This window comes from Solanum lycopersicum, chromosome 11, assembly GCF_036512215.1.
Source record: "Solanum lycopersicum chromosome 11, SLM_r2.1".
Classification (NCBI taxonomy): domain Eukaryota; kingdom Viridiplantae; phylum Streptophyta; class Magnoliopsida; order Solanales; family Solanaceae; genus Solanum; species Solanum lycopersicum.
Window position 1 is genome coordinate 34984602 of NC_090810.1, and position 26262 is coordinate 35010863.

At 32.9% G+C, this 26262-nt stretch overlaps 1 protein-coding gene across 1 annotated transcript; it reads left to right on the plus strand.

The window, feature by feature from the left end:
• The first annotated feature begins 10869 nt into the window (after window positions 1-10869).
• LOC101251148 (probable serine/threonine-protein kinase At1g09600) lies at window positions 10870-16770 on the plus strand. The gene is made up of 10 exons (XM_004250789.5): window positions 10870-11007; window positions 11505-11551; window positions 11630-12122; window positions 12822-13106; window positions 13408-13725; window positions 13987-14214; window positions 14779-14879; window positions 15623-15722; window positions 15808-16095; window positions 16166-16770. The coding sequence occupies exons 3-10, from the start codon at window positions 11688-11690 to the stop codon at window positions 16331-16333; spliced, it is 1923 nt and encodes a 640-aa protein (XP_004250837.1). The 5' UTR covers window positions 10870-11007; window positions 11505-11551; window positions 11630-11687; the 3' UTR covers window positions 16334-16770.
• The last annotated feature ends 9492 nt before the right edge of the window (window positions 16771-26262 follow it).

Genomic DNA, 26262 nt, shown 5'->3' on the forward strand with positions numbered 1-26262 from the left:
AGATTCAAGAACAAGCTTTAAAGCCCTTGAATTTATATTTTAAAAGGCGAATTCAGAAGAATTATAGAGATTGTAACACTCGTATTTGAAATAATAAAATCGATTGTTGCTATCATTTTTCGTTCTTGATTATAGTTTTCTCGACGCGAATTTTATTATCTACAAATTCTTGCACGCCCATTGGGACTATCTCTACCTCTCATCTCAACTTTTCAAGCATCAAAGAATATCAAAATGTCTTCCACTATAGAAGAACAACCAAAAAGCATAACTAAAGCAATTAAAGTCCTTACAAAGTGCGCACAAGAACAAGATGCTTAACTTTCAAAGCTAACAAATAATATGGATAACATGATTGAAAAAAGGTCAAGTCAATCACCTCTGAAGCTTTCTAAAATTCAACACTAAGAAGTGTCTTGCGTAAATCAAACAAAGATCAAAGAGATTCATGTCTCAGATGAAGGTTTAATTCCAATTAATCATTTAAAGAACTTTATCATAAAAACAATCTAAGACAAATCTGAGTCATCCAAATTTTCTTCCATACATGCAAAGTCATATGCACAAAGGATTGAAACTTGAAAATGTATGAGGGTTATCAACCTCCCAAGTTTTAACAATTTTATGGCAAAGGAAATCCCAGACAACATATAGCGCACTTTATCGGGACATTCAATATTGCTGCGACGTATAGTCATTATCTTGTCAAAGAGTTCGTCCGATCTCTCCAAGAAAATGCATTTGATTGGTACACAGATCTTGAACCTAATTCTATGGATAGTTGGGACCGATTACAGCAAGAGTTCCTTAATAGTTTCTATAGAACAATACGTGTCGTTAGTATGATGGAGCTTAAAAAGTCTCGTCAAGGTGAAGATGAGTTAGTTGTTGACTTTATCAATCGCTGGAGAAGTCTGAGCCTCAACTGCAAAGATCGTCTTAAGGAAATTTCTAGCATTGAAATGTGCATCCAAGGTATGGATCGGGGTCTTCACGACATTTTGCAAGGATTAAAGCCCAATACATTTGAAGAGTTAGAAACTCTTGCACATGACATGGAATTAAGCATGAATTTAAGAGAAAATCAACAATGTCACATGAAGACGAAGATATAGAAAAACTCCAAAGTGGGGGCAAGTCTGCATCCGAAGATGACTTTAAAGAGTCAATGTATATCTAGACGCTCCTTAACGCAGGAGTTTAAACTGCAAGTTACAAGAGAAAATTAAGGGAAAGATGTCAAATAAGTCTCATTTTTGTTTTTGATGACAGATTGACCATGAGCTGGTCAAATCCTCTTTAAAATGTGATTAAGTAAATATGGGACTAAATTAACATTTTTAAAACTTTTTAATCTTTTATAAAATACAAAAAGCACACTTTTATAATTCAAACCAAATCATTTAAAAAGAAAAATCTTTTCATCTTCCCTCCTCTCTTCTCTCTCTTCTTTTCTTCATCCCTTGGGGGATTGTTCTTTTTCTTCCTTAGAAATTTGGAAATCCATTGTTACTCTTTCTCTCCATTCGTTACTGTTCCTCTCCAATCCTCCAATACTCTCTCATCTTTCTGAACTGTAATCGTGTTCGACTAGAAATGGGTAAGTTATTTTTTAAAAATATTTTATAATTTTTGAAGTTTTTTTTATTGGATTAATGAACAATAAAAGGTTTTATAGATGTAAAAATTGAATAATCGACATAATGGTGTATATTATTATTATTTTTGAAAAAGAATTAGTCAACTCAAAAAATCCTTATTTTGAGGAAATGTATATGTATTGTTATCATTTAGTGAAAACTCATTTTTTGTTGCTGTTGTTGTTCTTTTTGTGGCCATTTTGTTGATATAATATTAGAAATATAGTGTTGTTCAGGCGTCCAAAATATATTTCATTTGTTGAAATATTTTGCATATGTTGTTACATTATAGTGATATGTTGGTGCACATTCAAACACTTATCATGTGTTTTAACATCTCACTTTATGTTAACAAAATGTTCATCTGTTGCCACATAAGATTCAAATGTTTCAATAATTTGTACATTTGTGTCAACATATGATTCATTTGTTGCTACATAAGATCTATATGTTGCGACATAAATTTTATGTGTTGCAATAGTAGGAACATATATGGCAACATAATGTTAATTTATGGCAACAGACTATCCATCTGTTGCTACATAGTACTATTATTATTTTATAATGAATTGTAAAATCTTAATATTTTTTTATCTACCGTGTAGATGAAATGATACAAGATGCTTCATCCATGACAACAACTCAATCTATATGTGCCCCACAAAAAAGGATATATGTGGCAACATATGTCACCGAAAGAAGATATGTGGCAACATACGTCACAGAAAGAAGATATGTGGCAACATATGTCACAGAAAGAATAAATATGGCAACATATGTCACAGAAAAAAACTATATGGCAACATATGTCACAGAAAGGAGATATGTGTCAACATTTTATTGTTACCAATGTGGTGTCTGCGAAAATATATATAACATTTGTTGTAAAAAATTATAAAATTATCTGCTTTTACCCCAAAAGAAGGGATATATGTGGCAACAGATGTTACACTATGAATTATAAAAAAGAATAAAAAAATAAAAAAAAGGTATAAAAAGATCGTTTGGTTTTATATTTCATATTTAATATTAATTTTTATTTTCTTTTCTCTTTCCTTTCTCTCATTCCCTTATTTCTTTATAATTCAAATTGTTGTTATGTTTTCCACAACTTTAGTGATAATATGTTGCGATTTTTCTTCTACAACAAAGCGTTGTTGCCATCATATCTAGTTTATCGTTGATATTGTTATGAAATCAAGACTTTTTAGTGGTCTTTATCACTTATTTGTTTGTAGGATTGTTAGGTTGTTATTCCTTTTGAAATATTATCTCAACAAGTACATTTTAAGATATACATGTTGCCACATATGACATGTATGTTGCAATTTTTTCAACAAAACGTGCATATGTTGTCACATATGTCACTTCAAGGTTGACTTAATCGATAAATGAGCGATTTAGAAATGAAAAAATGTCAAATTCAATTAAATTTTAGTACTTTGGAGAACTAGTGATATGATAACCTTTGTAAAAATAATTGATAGAATTGAGAAAGGTTGTTAGATTATACTATAATTGTGTACTTAAACAAGTTGTAGGACTATATATTAGTGTTACATGTTGAATTGGGTGAAAATTTAATGGAATTGACCCCTCAAACACCATTTTATGATACATATGTTGCCACATATGACATTTTTGTTGCAATTTTTCCAAGAGAACATACATATGTTGCCATATGTCACTTTAAGAATGGGTTAATCTAATAATTGAACGATTTATGAATGAAAAAAGTATCAAATTGGACCAAATTTTAGTACGTTGGGAAATAATTAAGCATTAAAATTATGTTATAACACTTGAAATAACGATTTATAAGGGTGTTATATCACTATCATATGTAGTTACTTGATCATTGTATGATGAACTAGTGGTAAATGATAGTCTTGGTAAAAATAATTGATAGAATTGATTAAAGTTGTTGTATTAGACCATAAAATTTTGTACTTAGACATGTTATAGGACTATATATTAATGTTACATGTAAAATTAAGTGACAATTTAATTGACTTAACCCCAAAAGATCATTTTATGATATACATATGTTGTCACATATGACATTTGTGTTGCAACTTTCCCAACAGAATGTGCATATGTTGCCCCGTATGTCACTTCAAGGATAACTTCATCAATAAATTGAGCGATTTAGGAATGAAAAAATGTCAACTTAGAAAAAATTTTATTACTTTAAATCATAATTAAGCAATAAAAATATGATATAACACTTGAAACAATGATTTACAAGGGTATTATATAACTATCATATGTAGTTACTTGGTCATTGTATAATGAACTAGTGGTTAATGATAGTCTTTGTAAAAATAATTGATAGAATTGATGAAAGTTGTTGTATTAGACCATAATTTTGTACTTAGACATGTTATAAGACTATATATTAGTGTTACATGCTAAATTAGATCACAATTTAATTGAAATAACCCCCAAAAGATCATTTTATAATATACATATGTTGCCACATATGACATTTTTGTTGCAAGTTTCCCAACAGAACGTGCATATGTTGCCACATATGTCACTTAAAAGATAACTTAATCGATAAATTGAGTAATTTAGGGATAAAAAAATGTCAAATTGGATAAAATTTAGTATTTTTAACCTAAATTAAGCAATAATAATATGATATGACACTTAAAACAATGATTTACAATGGTTTTATATAGATATCATGTCGATTGAGACATGCAAGTCATATGTTGCTACATGTCTAACTTATATGTTGTAGCTTGTGTAGTTATATGTTGCAACATTTGTCAATTTTGTTGCTATTGAAATAACCTTTCTGTTGCTACATATGGCTATAATTTGTTTCAATAGTCAATTGTTGCAACATATAGCACTCGGTTGGAAACGCGAATGCAAAATATTGAAAAAAACTGCAGGTGCCTAAATGATGATGAATATTTTCAAAGTACTATTAATTTTACATATTAAAACAATGATGTGTGACCCTTATCATTTATGAAGTAATTTTAATTGAGAGTAACCAAAATCTAATTCAAATTTAAATTTGTTTAATCTTATTCAAGAAGAAGAAAGAAGAAAGAACAAGAAAAGAAGAAAGCTCAAGGAATAGCAACCAAGACCAATAATTTACGAGAAGACGAAGATACATATAAAGAGAACGAGAAGAAAGAAAAGCAAGCAAGAAAGAATGACGAAGAAGAAGAAGAGGAAGAAAAAAAATATGACGAGAGGTGGGGGAAAATATTTTGTTTCCCCTTTTGATACAGCTTGTTGGTGGCTTCCCCAAATTTTAATTCCCACCAAAATTGTTTAAATTAGGTTTTAGTCAATTTACCCTTTTACCTTCATTTCATTCAATGGATCAAACTGTCAACTTATAAACTTGATGGAAACTCCACAATCCTTAATTATTAATCACATCATTGTCACCTACACCCAATACTTAAGACTTATGTCACCACCCATTTGTTTTAAAACCTTATTGTCACTTTTTTTTAAAAGTCCCAAGTTACAATGCTCTTTGAAACACGAGCTTAAATTGTATGTCACTTAAATTTTCAAATTGAAATGCTCCTTAAAACACGAGCTTAAACTATATGTCACTTAAATCTTCAACTTAGAGTTAAATCTTCAAGTTGAAATGCTCATTGAAATACGAGCTTAAACTATATGTCACTTAAATCTTCAAGTTGAAATGCTCCTTGATACACGAGCTTAAACTGTATGTCACTTACATCTTCAAGTTAGAGTTAAATCTTCAAGTTGAAATGCTCCTTGAAACACGAGCTTAAACTGTATGTCACTTAAATTTTCAAGTTTAAGTTAAATCTTCAAGTTGAAATGCTCCTTGACATACGAGCTTAAATTGTATGTCACTTATATCCTCAAGTTAGAGTTAAATCTTTACGTTGAAATGCTCCTTGAAAACACGAGCTTAAACTCTATGTCACTTAAATTTTCAAGTTTGAGTTAAAACTTCAAGTTGAAATGCTCCTTGAAATACGAGCTTAAATTGTATGTCACTTAAATCTTCAAGTTAGAGTTTAATGTTCAAGTTGAAATGCTTATTAAAACACGAGCTTAAATTGTGTGTACTTAAATCTTCAAGTTTGAGTTAAATCTTCAAGTTGAAATGCTCCTTGAAACACGAGCTTAAATTGTATGTCCCTTAAATCTTCAAGTTTGAGTTAAGTTATCGAGTCAAAATGCTTTTTGAGACACGAGTCTAAATTGTATATCATAAAGCTTTTTAAATTTGAGCTAAATCTTCAAGTTAAAATGTTCCTTAAGGTATGAGCCTAAAGTGCATGAAAGAGTATAAACTATGTACGACACAACAAAAAAACACTCAATCCCTAGTACTACGTTGAGATTTGATCCTCTTCACCGAGCTACGTAGGCGCTTAGAACCATATTCTAAGTTTAGTTGCATGAGTGTCGAAAAAAATGTTCCCGCTTGATCTATTGCATGAAAGTCAAAGCGATATATATTTTATTTTATCTTTTGTCTCATCAAATTTTAGACTTGCACGATGTATTGATGGGTAAATGGATGAGGCAAGCCTTTATAAAATATAAGTCTCTTATTAGTACAATTGAAGTCTTTAAATTTGACCAAGTATGAAAATTGAACTCTTTATATTCTTAGAGTTTATTATTTGAAGTACCTAAATCCTCCAAGTATACAAGTTGAAGAATTCAAATACTCTAAGTATAAAAGTAAGACTTCAAGTATGTAAGTAGAAGTCTTCAAAGTCTCCAAATGCGTGTGTAATTGAATTTTCTTCCTTAAGGTGGGCGATATTTTTCCCTTTGCACCTTAAGCTTGCCTTGTTGCGGATTATCCTTCACTAGATCTTTAAATTTCTATGCTTTAAGGAGGACCAAATTTGTCCCTTTGCACTTTAAGTTGTCCTTTTCACTTGTTTATACTTGAAAGGATCTTTAAATTTCCATGCCTAAAGGTGGACAATATTTGTCCCTTTGCACATTAAGCTAGCTTTATTGCAATTTTATCCTTCAACGAATTTTTAAATTTCTATGCTTTAAGGTTGACAAACTTGTTCCTTTAAACCTTAAGCAGAGTTTCCACGAGTGTATGCTTAAAAGTATCTTTAAATTTTCATGCCTTAAGGTGGACAAGATTTGTCCTTTGCACCTTAAGTTGGTCATTTGACTGGTGTATATTTAAAAGGATCTTTAAATTTTCATGCGATATTTGTCCCTTTGTACCTTAAGCTAGAGTTTCCACGAGTGTATACTTAAAAGGATCTTTAAATTTTTATGTCTTAAGGTGGACAAGATTTGTCCCTTTGCACCTTAAGTCAGCCTGTTGACTGATGTATATTTAAAAGGATCTTTAAATTTTCATGCCTTAAGATGGAAAATATTAGTCCCTTTGAACCTTAAGCTAGCTTTGTTGCGATTTTATCCTTCAACGAATCTTTAAATTTCTATGTCATAAGGTGGACAAACTTGTCCCTTTGCACCTTAAGATAGAGTTTCCACGGATTTATCTTTAAAGGATCTTTAATTTTCATGTCTTAACGTGGACAATATTTTCCCTTTTGCACCTTAAACTGATCTTTACGTGGATTTATCCTGCCTCAAGTTGGTTAAGTATTAGAGACCTTATAACACCTTGAGTTTATTTTCAAGGCGGGAGCGTTACACGATATTCTAGTAAAACTTCAAGTTGGTTAAACATTCGGGACCTTGAAACACCTTGATTTTATTTTCAAGGATGGAGCTTACACAATATTCTAGTAAAACTTCAAGTTGGTTAAACATTCGGGACCTTGTAACACCTTGAATTTATTTTCAAGGAGGGAGCATTACACGATATTCTAGTAAAGCTTCAAGTTCGTTATGCATTTCGGACCTTGTAACACCTTGAGTTTATTTTCAAGGTGGGGGCATTACACGATATTCTAGTAAAGCTTCAAGTCGGTTAAGCATTCAGGATCTTGTAACACCTTGAGTTTATTTTCAAGGCAGGAGCGTTAAACGGTATTCTATTAAAGCTTCAAGTTGGTTAAACATTCAGACCTTGTAACACCTTGAGTTTATTTTCAAGGCGGGAGCATTACACGGTATTCTAGTAAAGCTTCATGGTTAAAAACTCAGGACCTTGTAACACCTTGAGTTTATTTTCAAGGCGGGAGCGTTAAATGATATTCTAGTAAAGTTTCAAGTTGGTTAAGAATTCGGGGCCATGGAACACCTTGAAAGTATTTTTTTAAGGCATGAATGTTAAAAATATTTTTATGTGATAAATCTTTCCATTATGTAGCTTTCGTAAAATATAAAATTGCTTTTGTTGATCTAAAAAAAGAAGAAGAAGAAGGAAAATACAAGTGAAGGAGAGATTGTTACCCATCAAGATGTATGAGACCCCAAACGTATTAAATCTTGATCTTTAATATGTTGTAGACCCATATGTCTAGATTTAGAGTCATCAAGCCGATTGTGATTTTGTTGTTCCTACGTCAAGAGACGAGATTTTTAGTAAGTCACACAAATCTGAAAATTTTTAGCATGGCAAAATCTAGAGATAACTTCAAAAAATCATCTGGAAAGATTCTGAAGTATTAAATTTTGAATTTTGAATATGTTAGAGATCGAAAAGTCTAGTTTCTAAAAATCAAATGGTTTATGATTTTGATTTTTTCTTCAATGAGATATGAATTTTTTGCAACGGATATGTTACACTGTAAAAAATGTGAAGATTTTTTAGCATGACAGAATCTAGAGCTAACTTCAAAAAATCATCTAGAAAGATTCAGAAGGTATTAAATTTTGAATTTTGGATATGTTAGAGATCGAAAAGTCTAGTTTATGAAAAATCAAAGGGTTCATGATTTTGATTTTTCTATAATGAGATATGAATTTTCTACGACAGACATGTCAAGCTATAAAAAAGTGATGAAAATAAATTAAAAAAAGTAGGAAAATTATCTTGAGTATGCATTTTTCGTCGTAGACTCACAATCTGTAATTGAAGATAAAATTATGGAGACAATGTATCTATTTATTGATGTCATGTGGTGGGATAAAATCTTTCTCCCAGTTCAATTACAATTTCTTTTTGGCTGGGACAATAAAACATATATATGAATATGAAATTGAGTAACATTACATTTCCTAGTTGAATTACAATTCCTTTTTGGTTTGGGCAATAAATCATAAATAGGAATATGAAATTGAATAGAATTACAATTCTTAGTTGAATTATAATTCCTTTTCTACTAAGGAAATAAAACAAACAAACAAATATATATATATATATATATATATATATATATATATATATAATGCTTTAAGCCTAGTCTCTAAAAGATAAAATATCTCGACAAGACTTGAAGTAGGGGGTATTTATAATCATTTAAAATTTATCAAATATAAATTTATAAAATGATTCGGATTATGCCTGTCTTGACGCCGCTTGTGCAGATGATGTTACATGTCAAGTCAAATAAGAAAATCAATAGAATCATGACATGTGTCAAAGATGACAAGCCCGTTCCATAAAGTCCATATGTCATGTCACTTAAATCTGATTAGCTGAACAGAATCCTATTCCAATCGCGACTGATCTATTCTAAAACTATAAATAGGGATCCTCATAATTCTATTAAAGAGACAGAAAATTCTAAGAAAGAAGCTATAGAAACTCCATAGTACAAATGTCATTTAATTCTCTATAAAGCTACAAGTTTAAGAATTCAAGCATTCAAGTTCAAGAACGATCAAGATCAAGACCACCGAATTCAAGAACAAGCTCGAAGCCCTTGAATTCAAATAAAAGTCAGATCAAGATAAAGTTCAAGTTTAAGTTCATCATAGATTCAAGAACAAGCTTTAAGGCCATTGATTTTATATTTGAAAAGGTAAATTTAGAGGAATTATAGAGATTGTAACACTCACATTTGAAATAATAAAATCGAATGTAGCTATAATTTTCCGCTCTTGATTATTGTTTTCTCTACGTGAATTTTATTATCTGTTGTAGATATTAAAATTTTGTGGGACTCTACAAGATGCGTTCAATTCGAGTTGTGACTCTACGAATTGTGTTCAACTCAAATAAGGATTCTTGGAGGCTACTCAACCCTAAACCCTAGTTTATGCCTATATAAAGGGTACTAAATTCCCTTAAAAGACATCTCGAAAATTTCATAAAGAGATCAGGATCTCGAATACTCCACAAATTGATGGTTTATTCATAAAGAGAGGTCAAAATTTAAATCACCCTAGTTCGAGAAATACCCCACTAATGGCCCTCGAATCATGGATAAATCCAAGGAGAGTAGAATCAAGTGATCAACAGAATTGTATCCGGTATCTTAATCAATAAAATTATATTTCTTCATATTTTATTTGTATGGTTTGTTTATTTTTCATATGTTTAAAATTTGTTGCAAACAACTTGGCACTCCCAATGGACCAAATCTGCTCTTCCTCTCTTCTCTCTTAAATCTGAAAATCTGAAGCTGCGAAGGTGGAAGAATGAGTATTTCAAGCCTCGTCTTTGAGTTTCATAAGTCTACCCATCGTCACGCCTTGAAGCAGGTGGCATTCGTAGATATTAAAATTTTGTAGGACTCTATAAGATGCGTTCAATTCGAGATGGGACTCTACAAATTGTGTACAATTTAAATAAGGATTCTTGGAGGCTACTCAACCCTAAACCGTAGTTTATGCCTGTATAAAGAGTACTAAATTCCCTTAAAAGACATCTCAGAAGTTTCATAAAGAGATCAAGATCTCGAATACTTCACAAATTGATGGTTTATTCATAAAGAGATGTCAAAATCTAAATCATCCTAGTTCGAGAAATATGCCACTAACGGCCCTCGAGTTATGGATATATCTTAGAAGAGTAGAATTAAGGGATCAGCAGAATTATATCCGCTATCTTAATCAATAAAATTATGTTTTTTCATATTTTATTTGTATGACTTATTTATTTTCCATTTGTTTAAAATTTATTACAACAAGATATTTAATAGGTACAAAGATCAATTGTGATATTTAAGTTAATAATGCAGACAGCTTTAAATATTTGCCAATGACTTAAAATCGTGAAAAAAAATGATTTCTCATGTAAAACATTATTGTTGTACGGAAAGGATGTGATAGGTTTTGGGTGACGAAATGGTAGTAGTAGAAAAGTTTTTCCTTTGGGGTCCTACCACTTTGATGAGTTCCACGTGCCAAATCAGAAAGAGATTTGGGTACTGCAGTGCACGTCAGAGTTGAAATATGACATTTTTTTTTGCTACTTGCAGAAAATGAGCATGGAGATTTGTACATCGAACAATGCACAAATTCAGAGACACCAAAAGTACTCGAACCAAACCAAAGATAAAGGCACAAGGTATACTACTATTCCCCTCTATGTTTATGTCTTTCATTGAAAAATAATAATAACGGGCTGTTCGTGTTTTACGCTGATTTCTCATCAATATCCTAAAATATATGGGTAAAAATCTTTTTTTCTGAAAATAAACTAGTAGAATAAAATGTATTTTTTTAATTAAAAAAAAAGGAGAAAATGATAATTCGTTGAAATATTTCTGGGAAAAGATCAAAGCAAGTTTTGTTCCATTCCCCCTCATCCTTGACCAGAGTTGCTGCATCAATCCTTTTAACAAAAAGCATAGAATTGGTTTTTGGTGCACCAACCTATTGTTCCGTTTTATATGCTGAAATCTTGATTTCTTATGTTTGGTTTTCTGGTCTGGGTTTTTGACTTTTTGGGGTTGCCAAAATTGCTATGTAACACGACATTAATTAATTAATTTATGGGGTAATATCTATTGAAGAAATCATATACAATATAGTTCCCGGACATTAATTGGTTTTCAATTTCAGTCCCGCATTTTGGCTTCTTGATAGGATTTGGAGGCCTGCATTGATTGGTAAGAAACTAGAAAATGACAAGTTAGTTTGTTTAATTAGAAATATACATATATTTATTTTTCCAGTTGTTGGTGCAGGTTTATTATGCGGGTCTCGGATGTTTCTTGAGTGACACAACATATTGGTTACAAAGGTATGGGCTGCATTTGCTCAAAGGGTTCTTCCGAAGATGAAAATGTTTTTGAACAAAAAGAAGTCAAGTCTTCTGTACATATGGTTGCTCCCTTGCATAGAGAGGAGATTAAAGTAGAATTAGTTAATCCTAAGATTGAAATAATACCTAAATCAAAGCGGACATCAGAATCTGCTCTTATTTCTGTCCTTGCAACAAAAGTTGAGGATGATGGAAAAACAAGAATTATCGAGAGGCCTAAGGAAGGCCATCACAAGAGACGCTCCACCGTTGATTTTGGAGTGCAACAATCAATGTCTAGAGTTGTAAGCATACCTAATGCTGCAAAGGGTGAACTCGGAGCTGCAGGATGGCCATCCTGGCTAACTTCTGTCGCAGCTGACGCTATTCAAGGGTGGCTTCCTCGAAGTGCAGACTCATTTGAAAAATTAAATAAAGTCAGTTCTACACCTTTTCTCTGCTCATGTTTTATTTATGAATCATTCATGCTTTTTTCTACATATCAGCCATAATTTGCTCAACTTTGATATCTGCATCTTCTACTTTACGGATCCTTGTTTCTGGAAATTTCATACTCTACTCAGGGTATTGAATTTGCTTCTATCATAGAGATCATTTGTTTTTGATACAAGTAGCTGAATCATTTTCCATCCAAAGGGGCTATTTTTAAAAAAAAATTACTTTATTTATGATCCATTAGAGTTTTTCTTCTTTTTCTTGGGTTACTTTGGAGTACCTCCGGAAAATGGAGTTTTTTTTATTCGAAGAATTGTGGACGGGGGAATGGAATAAGTACAATGTGGGAAATCGAACCTCACCGAGAAGGTGAATATTTAGGAGGTCGTCAACCAACTGAGCTGCTAACATTCCCCCAATGAATTGTCAATTCTAGTTGTAAATAAAACGATTTTCAAGAATACTATTATTATTATTTTTTTGAGTTTCAAATATGAACTTCCTTAACATAGGGTGAGAGTGCTTGATCACCTTGTACTTGTTGGAAGCAGTGTGGAAACGTAAATTTATGTCCAGCCAAATATAATGTCATTTAGTTTTTCAGAGATCTTTGGACTAATAAAGAGTTTGAATTTTCATATATTCCGGCATAAGTTGATAAATGTTTAAATTTTATGCAGATTGGTCAAGGAACATACAGTAGTGTATACAAGGCCCGTGACCTTAAAACCAATAAAATTGTTGCAATGAAGAAAGTGAGATTTGTCAATATGGATCCAGAGAGTGTTCGCTTTATGGCAAGGGAAATATCTATTTTGCGTAAATTGGACCACCCAAATGTTATGAAACTTGAGTCTTTGGTCACATCTAGGATATCAGGGAGCTTATATCTTGTATTTGAATACATGGAACACGATCTTGCTGGACTTGCAGCAGCACCTCGTGTTAAGTTTACTGAAGCACAGGTACGTCTTTCTCTTCTTGTCTGAAAAACCCTGCGATGTTCATAATTAGCACACCCAAGTCCTAACTAGATTCAAAAGCAGAAAATCCTCCCAGAATATAAATCTTTGAACTTGTTTAATGACCCCTTCATGGACTGAACCTAGAGAATACTGAGACTAGGTGAATGCAAGAAAATAAGGTTTAAAGACGAACAAAACCATTTGTAAACTAAACTTATTTACCACCAGCCTGCGGTAGCTGCATTTTGAATCTACACGATATATTTCGATGTTCTCCAAATTTTTACATGATGGTTTACAGATTAAATGTTATATGCAACAATTGCTTCGTGGACTTGAACACTGTCATAGCCGAGGTGTACTTCATCGAGACATTAAGGGTTCAAACCTTCTCATTGATGATAATGGTGTTCTAAAGATTGGAGACTTTGGCTTGGCTACAACCTTTGAGCCCAACCAAACACAGCCATTAACAAGTCGTGTTGTAACTCTATGGTATAGAGCTCCTGAGCTTTTGCTTGGTGCAACGGAATATGGAATGGCCATAGATATGTGGAGTGCTGGCTGCATCCTCGCTGAATTATCTGCTGGAAAGCCTATCATGCCTGGAAGGACAGAGGTACTTTCAATTCCTCTTCAGTCTAAACTTTTTTCACTTATGATTGATTCTCCTCCTAAAACATGTCTGATCTCTTTGGATGTGTCGCTTTAGTGTTATTCCATGACCAAAAGAGTTTAAAGCTATTCTCTAATTTTCACTTTAAATTTATTTGATGCTTTTGACACTATAAATTCTAGTTGTATACATTTGTTTCAGTTTTATGCATGTTGACTTTTCTGAGTTCAAAATTCATTGTTGGTTCTTGTACCAATTTTGTAGGTTGAGCAAATGCATAAGATTTTTAAACTTTGTGGTTCACCTTCCGAAGAATACTGGAAAAAATCAAAACTACCTCATGCTACTAGCTTTAAGCCACAACACCCATACAAGCGATGTGTCACTGATACATTCAAGGATTTTCCCCCTTCAGCTTTGGCCCTTGTTGACATCCTACTTTCAATAGAACCAGAAAGGCGTGGTACTGCTTCTTCTGCACTCAACAGTGAGGTAAGAAACCATGTTCCTTGAATAGCAACACTTCTTTAGTTTATTTCCATATGAGTGACAAATGCCGTCTACGGTGGTTATAAGACAACTAAGAGTATTTGTTTTCTCTGCTTGTAATGGTCATTCATATTCCTTGTATCATGATTGGAAGCATTTCTTACCCCATGTACATTTAGCAAGTAGTACTACATTATTGTTACATAGAAATTACATTCTCTTCTATCCTGTTAACATTCAGTTACTTAATGATCATATTTTCTTTTTTAATTAATCTGGTTGTGCATTACTTGGAGGTTTTTCTCTACATCATCATTTGAATATTTCATGAACTCAAAATGGTCCAAGCAGATTTATCTCTGTTTATTAACCTATTCTGCATAGACGTTTTGCATTCTACCGACATTGATATGATTTAACGTTTTTTTTTTCCTTTTCTAGACATGATTGTTTTATCTTTTTTGGCATACCAAGATTGTCTTTCACAAATTACCTAAAGTATTCTATATAATTTTGTAAGTGCTTACTCTACTTCATATCTTCTTTGTTTTTGTTTTTTACGTTCAGTTCTTCAGTACAAAGCCCTTACCTTGTGATCCATCTAGTTTACCGAAATATCCTCCAAGCAAGGAATATGATGCTAAGATGCGGGAAGAGGAAGCAAGAAGGTATCTAGTTTTAGCTCTTCACAATGTGTTCCTCGTATCAAAATCTGCATAACACTCCATTTACTACATTATTTTTCTATGTTATGGTCTCTGCATTTGTTTCTTTCATTCAATATCAGTTTTAGTTCACGTTGCACTACTGTTACATTCTCCAATTAATTCGAATAAGAACAATAGATATGAAGAATAAAAGTAATCTTACCTCTTGAAATAAATCGTTTTTGTAACGTTTAACGATGAAACCTAACTAACTATTACAGAAAGGTGTAAAGAAAATAACTCAATAGCATTGATAACATTGTAGGTGTCAAAAAAGAACAAAATTCACCCTTATATACGAGGGGAAAATCATCAAACCCTCTCCCAAATAACATGACATTCTAGTACTACTTTTATGAACATAATAACAAAAAAAAACATAACTTGTATACTTTAAACTAGAAAACATGTAAAATTATTGTCACACTTCTTCCGGGACTATTTAACAAAAGTAAACAAAGAAGTCAGATTTGTACCAAAATACACATGCCATAATCAGCCCTTTAGTATTCTATCTTTTATGAGTAAAGGTAACAAATTTCACTAACTGAAGTATCTGTAAATAAAATCATGTGTATGGACTATCTTAGTAAGCTACCTATAACATGTACTATTGTATTGTACTTTTCTTACGTTCATAATTAATTTGGTCTGCACTTTTTCACTTCGCGTTGTCTCACAATTTAGAATTTTTTTAATCCCAGGCGAAAAGCTGAGAGTGTGAAAGGATGTGGAGATGAATCATTGAGCAAGTCGTCCAGGCAATCAAAGGGAGAAAGCACTATAGAATCTATTGCTGGGCAGGTTGATTTTCTTCTATATTCCGAAAGAAATTGAATTAAGGATGTTCTGTTCACTCTCATTGAAATGAATGGTTTCGACATTGCAGGGACAATCAAATCTCAGCATCAGTGTTAAATATAATCCTCTAGAAGAAAGTGGAACTGGATTCCCTATTGAGCCACCAAGAGTGAAAAATAGGAATGGATTTATTCATTCTACTTCAGTGATCCATCCTAATTCAGCTGGATATTCTCGCCAAGTCAAAGAGGATTCATGTACATCCCAACATGGTGGAGAGTTTCTAAGACAGGGTTCTCACACGTCTCGAACTGTAGGAGACTTTTCAAGTGTTCATTCAAAGAGGGATGACGGATCATCTTATGGGGATTCAACGGTGTGTACTGCAATTGATCTTTACTTTCCAATTTGCATGTTTAATTTAACATCCCTTTTTGATGTTACAGGTTTATGTGCCAAAGAAAAGTAGACTTCTTTGCTCTGGACCTCTAGTACCACCAGGGGGAAGTATGGAAGATATGTTAAAGGAACATGAGAGACAAATCCAAGAAGCAGTTCGAAAAGCACGTCTAGAAAAAGGAAGGACCAAAAAGAATTGTTATGATTATGACTAGGCCAAATTCATGATCCTCCTCCTCCTATCTTTTGAACTGATTGCTCACTTCTGCCGGAACAATTTACTTCTTTTGTCATATAAATGAGATCCACAGCTGTAAAGGACCTAGGAGGCGATACAGATACATTTCAGTATAAACTTTCACATATTAAGGCCATTTCCTTTGGGGTAGGGGGAAAAACCTCGATTTGGAAGGAGGGTAAAGCTAAGTATGTTTTCGAATTAGCGACCTTATATATATATATATATATATATATATATATATATATATATATATATATATATATATATATATATATATATATATATATATATATGCACACACCTTTGAGGATGGGAAATTTGCTTGTATAGTTTGAAGAATTTCCTGATTCTTGGATTGGTTAATGTTATGTGTACATGCTAAATCTATTTCTTCTTTAATATCGTGGAAAATTGAAGTTCACCACTTGTTTAATTTATTATAGGAGGAAAGTTATCGTGAAGATAAATCTGGTTAATCCTTGTAAAGGTATCAATTAAGTCTTGGTTTGATTTTTGGCGACTCATTGACTAATAGATGGTCATATTCTCTTTAAAATGTAATTAATTAGATATGAGACCAAATTAATATTTTTAAAACTTTCTAATCTTTTATAAAATACGAAAGAAAAACCTTCATTTTTTTGAACTTTTACACTTTGTTTGAATCATTGTTACCCATTGTTTCATAATGTATTGTATTGTACTCTATTGTATTGTATTGTACAGTAGGTACAATGTTTGACTAGAATGTATTGTTTGTTGTTGTTTAATAACATTTTAATTGTTTGGTTTGATCATATCGTACTGTATTGTAATTTATAAATTTACTAAAATATCCTTAATTATTCTAGGGTAGAAGGTTCAACTAGATTTAAATAACTAAGATAAAGGGTAAAATAGTATTTTGAAATATTATGTAAATATATAATTGGAAAAAAAAATTAAGTAACAATATGAACACACCAAATTGGCTGTTCCATAAAATAAGGGTTTCAATTGTTACGCAACAACAAAATTTAACAATACATTTTAAGTAACAATCAGAACAAACATTTGTAGGTATAATAACGATACAATACAATACAATGGATAACAATGATCTAAACATAGTGTTATAATTCAATCCAAACCTTTCAAAAAAATAAAAATTATATTTTTCTTCTTGTCTCTTCTATTCTTCGTCTTCCTTAGAAATTTGAAAATCCGATATCAAAACACATATTCTATCCAAAATCTTTTTCCTCATCTCCAGTCGTGAATCTCTCCACTTTTTGAACTGAAATAGTGTTCAACTTAAAATGGGTAAGTCATTTTTTTGAAATTTTTTGCAATTTGGAACAATACTAAGTTTTTTTTTGTTGAATTTAATGAACAATAAATCGTTATATAGACGTGAAAATTAAATAATGAAGTAATGATTCATGTTATTTATTATTTTTGAAAGAAAATCAACAAATAAAAAAATCCCTAATTTTGAGAAAATATATATGTATTGTTAACATTCATTGAAAAGGCATTTTTTCGTTGCTTTGTTTGTGCTTTTTGTGGCCATTTTGTTGATATCATTTTAGAAATATAGTCTTGTTCAGTTGTCCAACATATATTTCATTTGTTGAAAGATATAGCATATGTTACCACATTTTAGTGATATGTTGGTGCATATTCCAATAGAGTTGTCATATGTTGGAACATCTCACCTGTGCGTTAGGGCAACAAAATGGTGATATGTGGCAACAAATGATTCATCTGTGGCAACAGAGATTCATTTGTGGCAACAATAGATACAATTGTGACAACAAACTATCCATTTGTGTCAACATAAGTATAAATTGCTATTCATTATTATTTTATAATCAATTGTAAACGCTTAATATTTTCTTATTTATCTTGTAGATGAAATGATACAAGAAGCTTCATCCATGACAACAACTCAAGCTTCCTCTTCTAACATCAGCTTCATCCATGACAACAACTCAAGCTTCCTCTTCTAACATCAGCTTCATCCATGACAACAACTCAAGCTTCCTCTTCTAACATCAAATGTTTTTTTTGTCTATCGAAGAATGTGAGCAGCAACATGATTATTTTATTAGTCTTGTTAAAGAACGCATTGATATTTTAAGGAAATGACTTATAATATTGATGTTCATACATTCAAGTAGATTTCACATCATTTGAAGTGTAGGAGATTGAAAAAATCTATTTCCCAATCATTATATATAATTAGTGGGAAGAAAGAGAAAGGAGAAGAAGGAAAAGAAGGAGAAGGAGAAGGAGAAGGAGGAGGAGAAGCAGAAGGAAAAGAAGAAGGAGAAGAAAAAAGAGAAAGCGAAAGCGAAAAAGAAAGAGAAAAAGAAAATGAAGAGAGTCAAAGTCATCAGTTGTGATGTGAAGCAACAATATCCATTTGAAAGTTTTAACATTGACAACAAGGATCCAACTGAACTAATGTCATCCTTCTTGCAAATGGATAAACGAGGGTTTCTTACAAGCATCATGCAAAAAAATATAGTCAATTATTTTTAATGATTATAGAATTGCAGAAGAGACAAGGACGATCACTATTGAGCCAATTGCTCTGATCTTGAGTTCAAATAACTTGATTTTGTAGTTGCATGTCCAAAGAAGATTGACCGGTTCTACGTAATCTCTCAACCCAGTAAGTGCTGGACTGATGAGGTAAATCGATGCCCACTTTTATCTTTTGATTAAGACATGAATACATACAAATAAATTGATATAGAAATACACTTGTTGACGCATCTGTGCAGTATGTGAATGTCATTTTTGTAACACCTTGAAAATCCAAGACTCATGAAAAAGCCTAATATAGGTGTCATAAAGTCTAAACACTATTTCTAAGACCATTTATAAAGAATATAGGTCATTTAGAAGGTTTAAGAACCAAATGTTCAAAGATGTCCGAGAAGTTGGTTCAAAGAGGTGTTAGTGTGCCTTAGCCTTTTTACTAACTTTTAGGAGTCGAAAATGTACGTAAATGAGTGGAAAGGTAGATAATGGGTGTTTGGAGTGGTTTCATGATTGAAACGCCTGGGTGCGACTCCCCAAGGACCAACCAATGGCCCTCGAGGAGAACCCCTGCAGTTTGATACATCACTGATTGGCAGTGTGCATCGATGGGGCAGACAACGGTCCGTAAGTGGCCCGACGGGGCGTCGAAGGCCACCGTTGTCCCTCACTCAGAAAGATTGTGAAGGCCCTTGTTTACCTAACTACTGTTACACTCGACGGAGGGGGACGACAGGGCATCATGGGCTCAACGAGGCGTCGAGGCCACCGTCATCCCATACTTAGAAAAATTGGAGGCCTTGCCTGCAAAGTCTCTGATAGAGACGACGGAAGTGCAGGACAGAGGGGGGGCTGCCCGGCGACCCACCAACGGACCGTCGATGGGGTCTCGTCGGTGAGGGTATAATTTCACTGATGGATTTTAATGATATCATTTAAAATAATTAAATGCTTTAGGGGTTAGATAGTGATTAAAGGGAAACTAATTAAGTTAATTAAGCACCTCTATAAATACTCTTAACCCTCATTACCCTATAGCCAACTCTCAAAATAACCCTTTTCCTTCTCTTTTATTTCTCTCTCTACAAGAATTCACCATTGAAGGCTAGCAAGAGCTACGGTTTAGGGGCTAGAAAAGGGTGGATTCTTCATCAAATTGTTGAGAAACATTAAATTATGGGTTCTATTCACCTTTGAGATCCTATCCTCAAAGGGTTCCTTCATAATGGATTTCAAAAAGTTGAGTTTTCTTCTGGGTTTCATTCAATTACGAAATTGAATTTATGGATTGAGTTATTAGTGAATTCTTATGGTTATAGAGCATATTTACATGTAATTGAACTTGTTTATGATAATTTTTTGATGGTTTGGTCAAATTGAAGAACATGATCATCTATCCCTAACCCTAGGTAGTGATCTTGACTTATGTTGTATGTTGATCATTCAATTGAGTTTTGTTGTTAATTAAATTACTATTCTATGGTGCTAGTATGGTTGAATTAAGATGAATTATAGGCCTATCATGCTATTTCTTGAGATTTAATTTAGGTTATGAATTATAATGTGAAATTAGCCTATGTATCTCTCAAGTCGTGATATAAAGATGAATTGTGTTATACAGATGCAACTGGACTTGTTATTATATTAATTATCATTGTGTTATGATTTTACTCTTCAAGTTGGGTTGAGTTATGGGTTGATGGTAAGACCTTGATGATAGACTATGAGAAAGACTTGGTAAGTCTTAGAATCTCTATCTTTAATTCCAATTTTGATTAATTGTTGTTAAGCTATGATATTACATCGGAGTATGGGTTATATTAAGATTATAGGGTGTTATAATGTTGAATTGAAATGTTTTTACTATATTGTGAGGTTGATTAAGGTGTATGTGCTACAAGGATGGTGAAAACTATCAATGTGCCTTAAAATATTATGAAATGCTTAAGTGTTAACCTCACTTGTATGAATTGTGATGGAAGGACTTAAACTCATAAAATTCTTATTGAGCTATTGATGATAATGATTATACAAGGGGTAGAACCTATGGCCTAAACTATGTTATGATTGATATTAAAGTCTTAAAGACATTTCAAAAAGGGACTCTAGCTAACACCGAGTGAACTAGATAGACGAGTGTCCCTTCCCACATAGGGAAGGTATGAGAACTACATCACTCTTGAGATTGGAGATCATAATGGATGGCGCATAAAGAGGATCCCAACTAAATCTCCAAGTTCTTGAACTATGTTTCTCCTATAGGAATACTAGCTAGTGGATCTGTGTGGTTTCTATGTTTTACTTTTTTGTAATACCTTAGCAAGTAGGCCGCCTCTTTCGGTGTAGGGTTTTATGACACCGGATTCCACAGTAGCTCATGTGGTCTATGTCGGTTAGGGCAAGATGTTCCTAAAAGTTAAAACAAATTAAAGGATTTGAACTCTAACTTTGATAACCTAAGGGGTCTAGCTTAGTCTAGGTAGGGGTATGGGACTCTACCTAGACATTGCACTAGTTAGTCTTGAAGGGAGTTTTAGGAGGAGGTTCTTATATGTTTATGTTATGATGATATATGATGGTCATGTCATATTGTTTACAATATATGGTTATCAGTTCATTTATGAATATGCCTTGGGTTATATTGATAATATAAGATGAAATGTAAGCCTAGATGCCATGAAATGTGAAGTTGGACATTTGTAATTTTTTCTTGTTGAGAATACTTGATTGAGTAAGGTTATGGGGCTTTACTTGGTCATTGCACTTGCTAACTTAATAAGAACTTGTGAGTAGTTGTATTGCTTATTATGATATGTTTAACTTTTATTCATTCTTGTGATATTATTCCTTGATGTTAGGGTTGTAGTAACTCATGATTCTAAGTGTGTAGGGATAAGTGTTACTTGTTGGGATAGTAAGCATGTTTGGATGATTAGTAGGATTTACTTGAATTTGAATTAAGCCCCCAAAAGGGGAAAAATACCATGTTTTGATAAAAGTCCCTTTTTAGCATATTTTGCTTGTGTATCTGTATAAAATCTCATACTTAGTACATGTGGAATACTAATCCCATTTTCTTCTCTTGTCCCAAACATTTAGGTTCCGGATGTTGAAGAGTTTGGAAGGAGATATCGTTGAATGCTTGGATTCTTCCTTTCATCCAAGTAGAGTAGGTCCTCAACTTTTGAGGGGAATTCCATCTTCTATTTTTGGACTTTTTTATGTGCTTATTTACTCTATCATTCCTTTCCTTGTTATTTGAGTATACATGGTCTTGTTGAATTGATGTAAGGGTTATGCCTATATTGTGACATTCGTTTAGATGGTATGAGATGAGACAATCATTGAGACTATTTCCATTTTTTTCATATATATGTGCAATAAAAGTAGAAGGAAATGCAACCTTACTATATGAAAGGTATTTGTATACTCGATATGAATATATAATATATTATGTGTATATAGAGGTTTATGTAAATCTCCGAGTATATAAAGTAAAAGTTTTAAATTTTTTAGCATTTTCAACATATGAATGTAATGACATGAACTAAGAGTCAAGTAGTAGTCCTTAAAATGGACGACGACGCCGGTTACGTCTAGGGGGTTTCATTGGGTTTTGGCAGTCGTTGCATTGAAGGAACAATACATAAAAGTATATGATTCAATGTCTCTTTCAGGACCAACATAAAATTGTGCTCCCGAAATTCAAAAGTTGTATAGAATGTTGCTAAATTACCTTGAGTTAAGAAAATTTTTTGAGCTAAAAGATCGAACAGACCGGTCAGTTCTTGAATGTTACCAAGGAAAGAACTCACTTATTTGAAGTCAGATGCGTTACTGGTATTTCACAACAAGCAACCAAGTAGTCTGTAAGTATCACATTATATTTTTATTGTACGATTATCAAAATTGTATGCTATTATATTTTCTAATTGATGATATACCATGCAAAGATTATGGACTTTTCATTGCTGCATACGCTGAGTTTTTGAGTGATAGATTAGAAATACCATCTTATGGACTTAGTTGTGAAACCCTTCACATGATATAAGCTTCACTCTAATGGAATTATGGGATTTTAGAGGCACACAATGGCTATGTTAGTAACAATGAAGACCCACAAAGACCTACAACTAACGAGGAAATTAATATCAAGATATAGACATGTTGTCATAAATGGTATATCTTGTAACACCTTGGTAAAGCCTTACATAGGTATCATAAAGTCTAAACAGTGTTTCTAAGTCCATTTTTAATGAATATAGGTAATTTAGAAGGTTTAAGAAACAAAATGTCCAAAGACGTCTGGGAAGTTGGTTTAAAGGGATGTTAGTGTGCCTTAGCCTTGTTATTAATTTTTAGAAGTAAAAAATGTATGAAAATTGGTGGAAAGGTATCTAGTGGGTATTTGAGTTGTTTTATGATTGGAACGTCTGGGTACGACTCCCCAAGGACCCTTGAGGAGAACCCCTGCAATTTGATGCAGCACTACCTGCCAGTGTGCATCGATGGGGCAGACGACCATTCGTAAGTGGATCGATGGGGCGTCGAAGGCCAACATTGTTCCACACTTAGAAAGATTTGTGAAGGCTCTATATTAACTATCTACTATTACACTCGACGGAAGGGGATGACGGGGCATCAATGGCTTGACGCGGCGTCGAGGCCACCATTATCCGATACTTAGAAAAATTGGAGGAAGCCTTGCCTATAAAGTCTCTGATAGAGATGATGAAAGTGCAGGACGGAGGGGGGTGTCCGTAGACTCACCGACGGACCGTCGACGGGGTCTCGGTGAGGGTCAAATATCACTAATAATTTTTTAATGATTTCATTTAATTAATTAAGTGGTTTAGGGGTTAGTTAGTGATTAAAGGGAAACTAATTATGTTAATTAATCCCCTCTGTAAATACTCTTAACCCTCATTAACCTAAAGCCAACTCTCAAAATAACCCTCTTAATTCTCTCTTATTTCTCTCTCTACAAGAACTCACCATTGAAGGCTAGCAAGAGCTAGGGTTTAGGGTCTTGAAAAGGGTGGATTCTTCATCAAATTGTTGAGAAACAGTAAATTATGGGTTCTATTCACCTTTGATATCCTTTCCTCAAAGGGTTCCTTAAAAATGAATTTCAAAAAATTGAGTTTTCTTATGGGTTTCAGTCAATTACGAAATTAAAGTTATGGATTTAGTTGTTAGTGATTCTTAGGGTTATACTGAGTAAGTTTACATGTAGTTCAACTTGTTTATGATAATTGTTGATGGTTTTGTAAAATTGAAGAATATGATCCTCTATCCCTAATTCCAGGTAGTGATCTTGACCTATATTATATTTTGATCATTCAATTGAGTTGGTTGTTGATTTGATTACGATACTATGGTGCTATTATGGTTTAATTAATATGAATTATAGGCCTATCATGCTAGTTCTTGAGATGAGGTTATGAATTATAATGTGAAATTTGCATGTGAACTTTGTCTGAAGTTGTGATCTAAGATGAATTGTGTTATAGAGATGCAATTGGCCTTGTTATTCTATTGATTATCATTGTGTCATGATGTTACTCGCCAAGTTGGATTGAGTTATGGCTTGATGGTAAGACCTTGATGATAAACTATGAGAAGGGCTTGGTATGTCTTAGAATCTCTATCTTTACTTCAAATTATGATTAATTGTTGTTAAGCTATGATATTACATTGGAGTATTTCTTATATTGAGAGTATAGGGTGGTGTGACGTTGAATGGAAATGTCTTGACTATATTGTGAGGTTTATTAAGGTGTATGTGCTATAAGGATGGTGAAAACTATCAATGTGCCTTAACTATCAATGTGCCTTACAATGATATGAAATTCTAAAGTGTTAACCTCACTTGTATGAATTGTGATGAAAGGGCTTAAACTCATACAATTCTTATTGAGATATTGGTAATGATGATTATAAAAGGGGTATACCCTATGGCCTAAATTAAGATTTTAATAATTAAAGGCTTAAAGACATTTCAAAAAGGGACTCTAGCTTAGCATCGAGTGAACTAGATAGAGAAGTGTCCTTTCCCACGTAGGGAAGATAGGAGTACTACATTACTCTTGAGATGGCAGATCATAATGCATGGCACATAGAGAGGTTCCCAACTAAATCTCCTATTTTTTGAACTATGTTGCCACCATAAGAATACTTGGTAGTGGATCCATGTAGTTGCTATGTTTTATGTTTTGATACTACCTTAACAAGTAGTCCGCCTTCTTCCGGTGTAGGGTTTTATGACACCGGATTCCACACTAGCTCATGTGGTCTATGACGGTTAGGGTAAAATGTTCCCAAAAGTTAAAACAAATTAAAGACTTGAACTCTAACTTGGATAACCTAAGGGGTCTAGCTTAGTCTAGGTAGCGGTATGTGACTCTACCTAGACATTGAACTAGTTAGTCTTAAGGGGAGTCTTATGAGGAGGTTCTTATATGTTTATGTTAAGATAATGTATGATGTATATATGTTATGACCATGTCATATTATTTATACTATATGTTGATTTGTTCGTTTATGGATATGCCTTGGATTTTAGTTATAATATAAGATGAAATGCAAGTCTAAATTCCATTATATGTAAAGTTGGACATTGGTCATGTTTTCTTGTTGAGGATACTTGATTGAGTAATGTTATGGAGCTTTGCTTGGTCATTGCATTTCTTGACTTGATAAGAACTTGTGAGTAGTTGTCTTGCTTATTATGTCATGTTTAACTGTTATTCATTCATCTCATATTATTCCTTGATGTTAGGGTTTTAGTAAATCATGATTCTAAGTGTGTTGGGATAAGTGTTACTTTTTGGGATAGTAAGCATGTTTTATTGATTAATATGACTTACTTGACTTTGTATTAAGGCCCAAAAGGGGTAATATAGCATGCTTTAATAAAAAGTCCCTTTTAGCATGTTTTTCTTGTTTATGTGCATACTCATACTTAGTACACGTGGAGACTAACCCCATTTTCTTCCCTTGTCCCAAACATTTTAGGTTCCGGTCGTTGAAGAGTTTGGAAGGCGTAACTGTTGAAGGCTTGAATTCTTCCTTTCATCCAAGTAGGGTAGGTCCTCAACTTTCGAAGGCAATGCCATCTTCAAGCTTTGGATTTTGTTATGAGCTTATTGATTCTATCATTTCTTTCCTTGTTATTTGAATATTGTACTTTCGTATGACCTATAGATGGTCTTTTTGAATTGTTGTAAGGGCTATGCCTATCTTTGGATATCAATTTAGATGGTATGAGACGAAACAATCACTGAGACTATTTCTATATTTTTATATATATGTGCAATAAAAGTAGAAGGCTATGTAACCTTCCTATATGAAGGGTCTATATATATAGCCGAT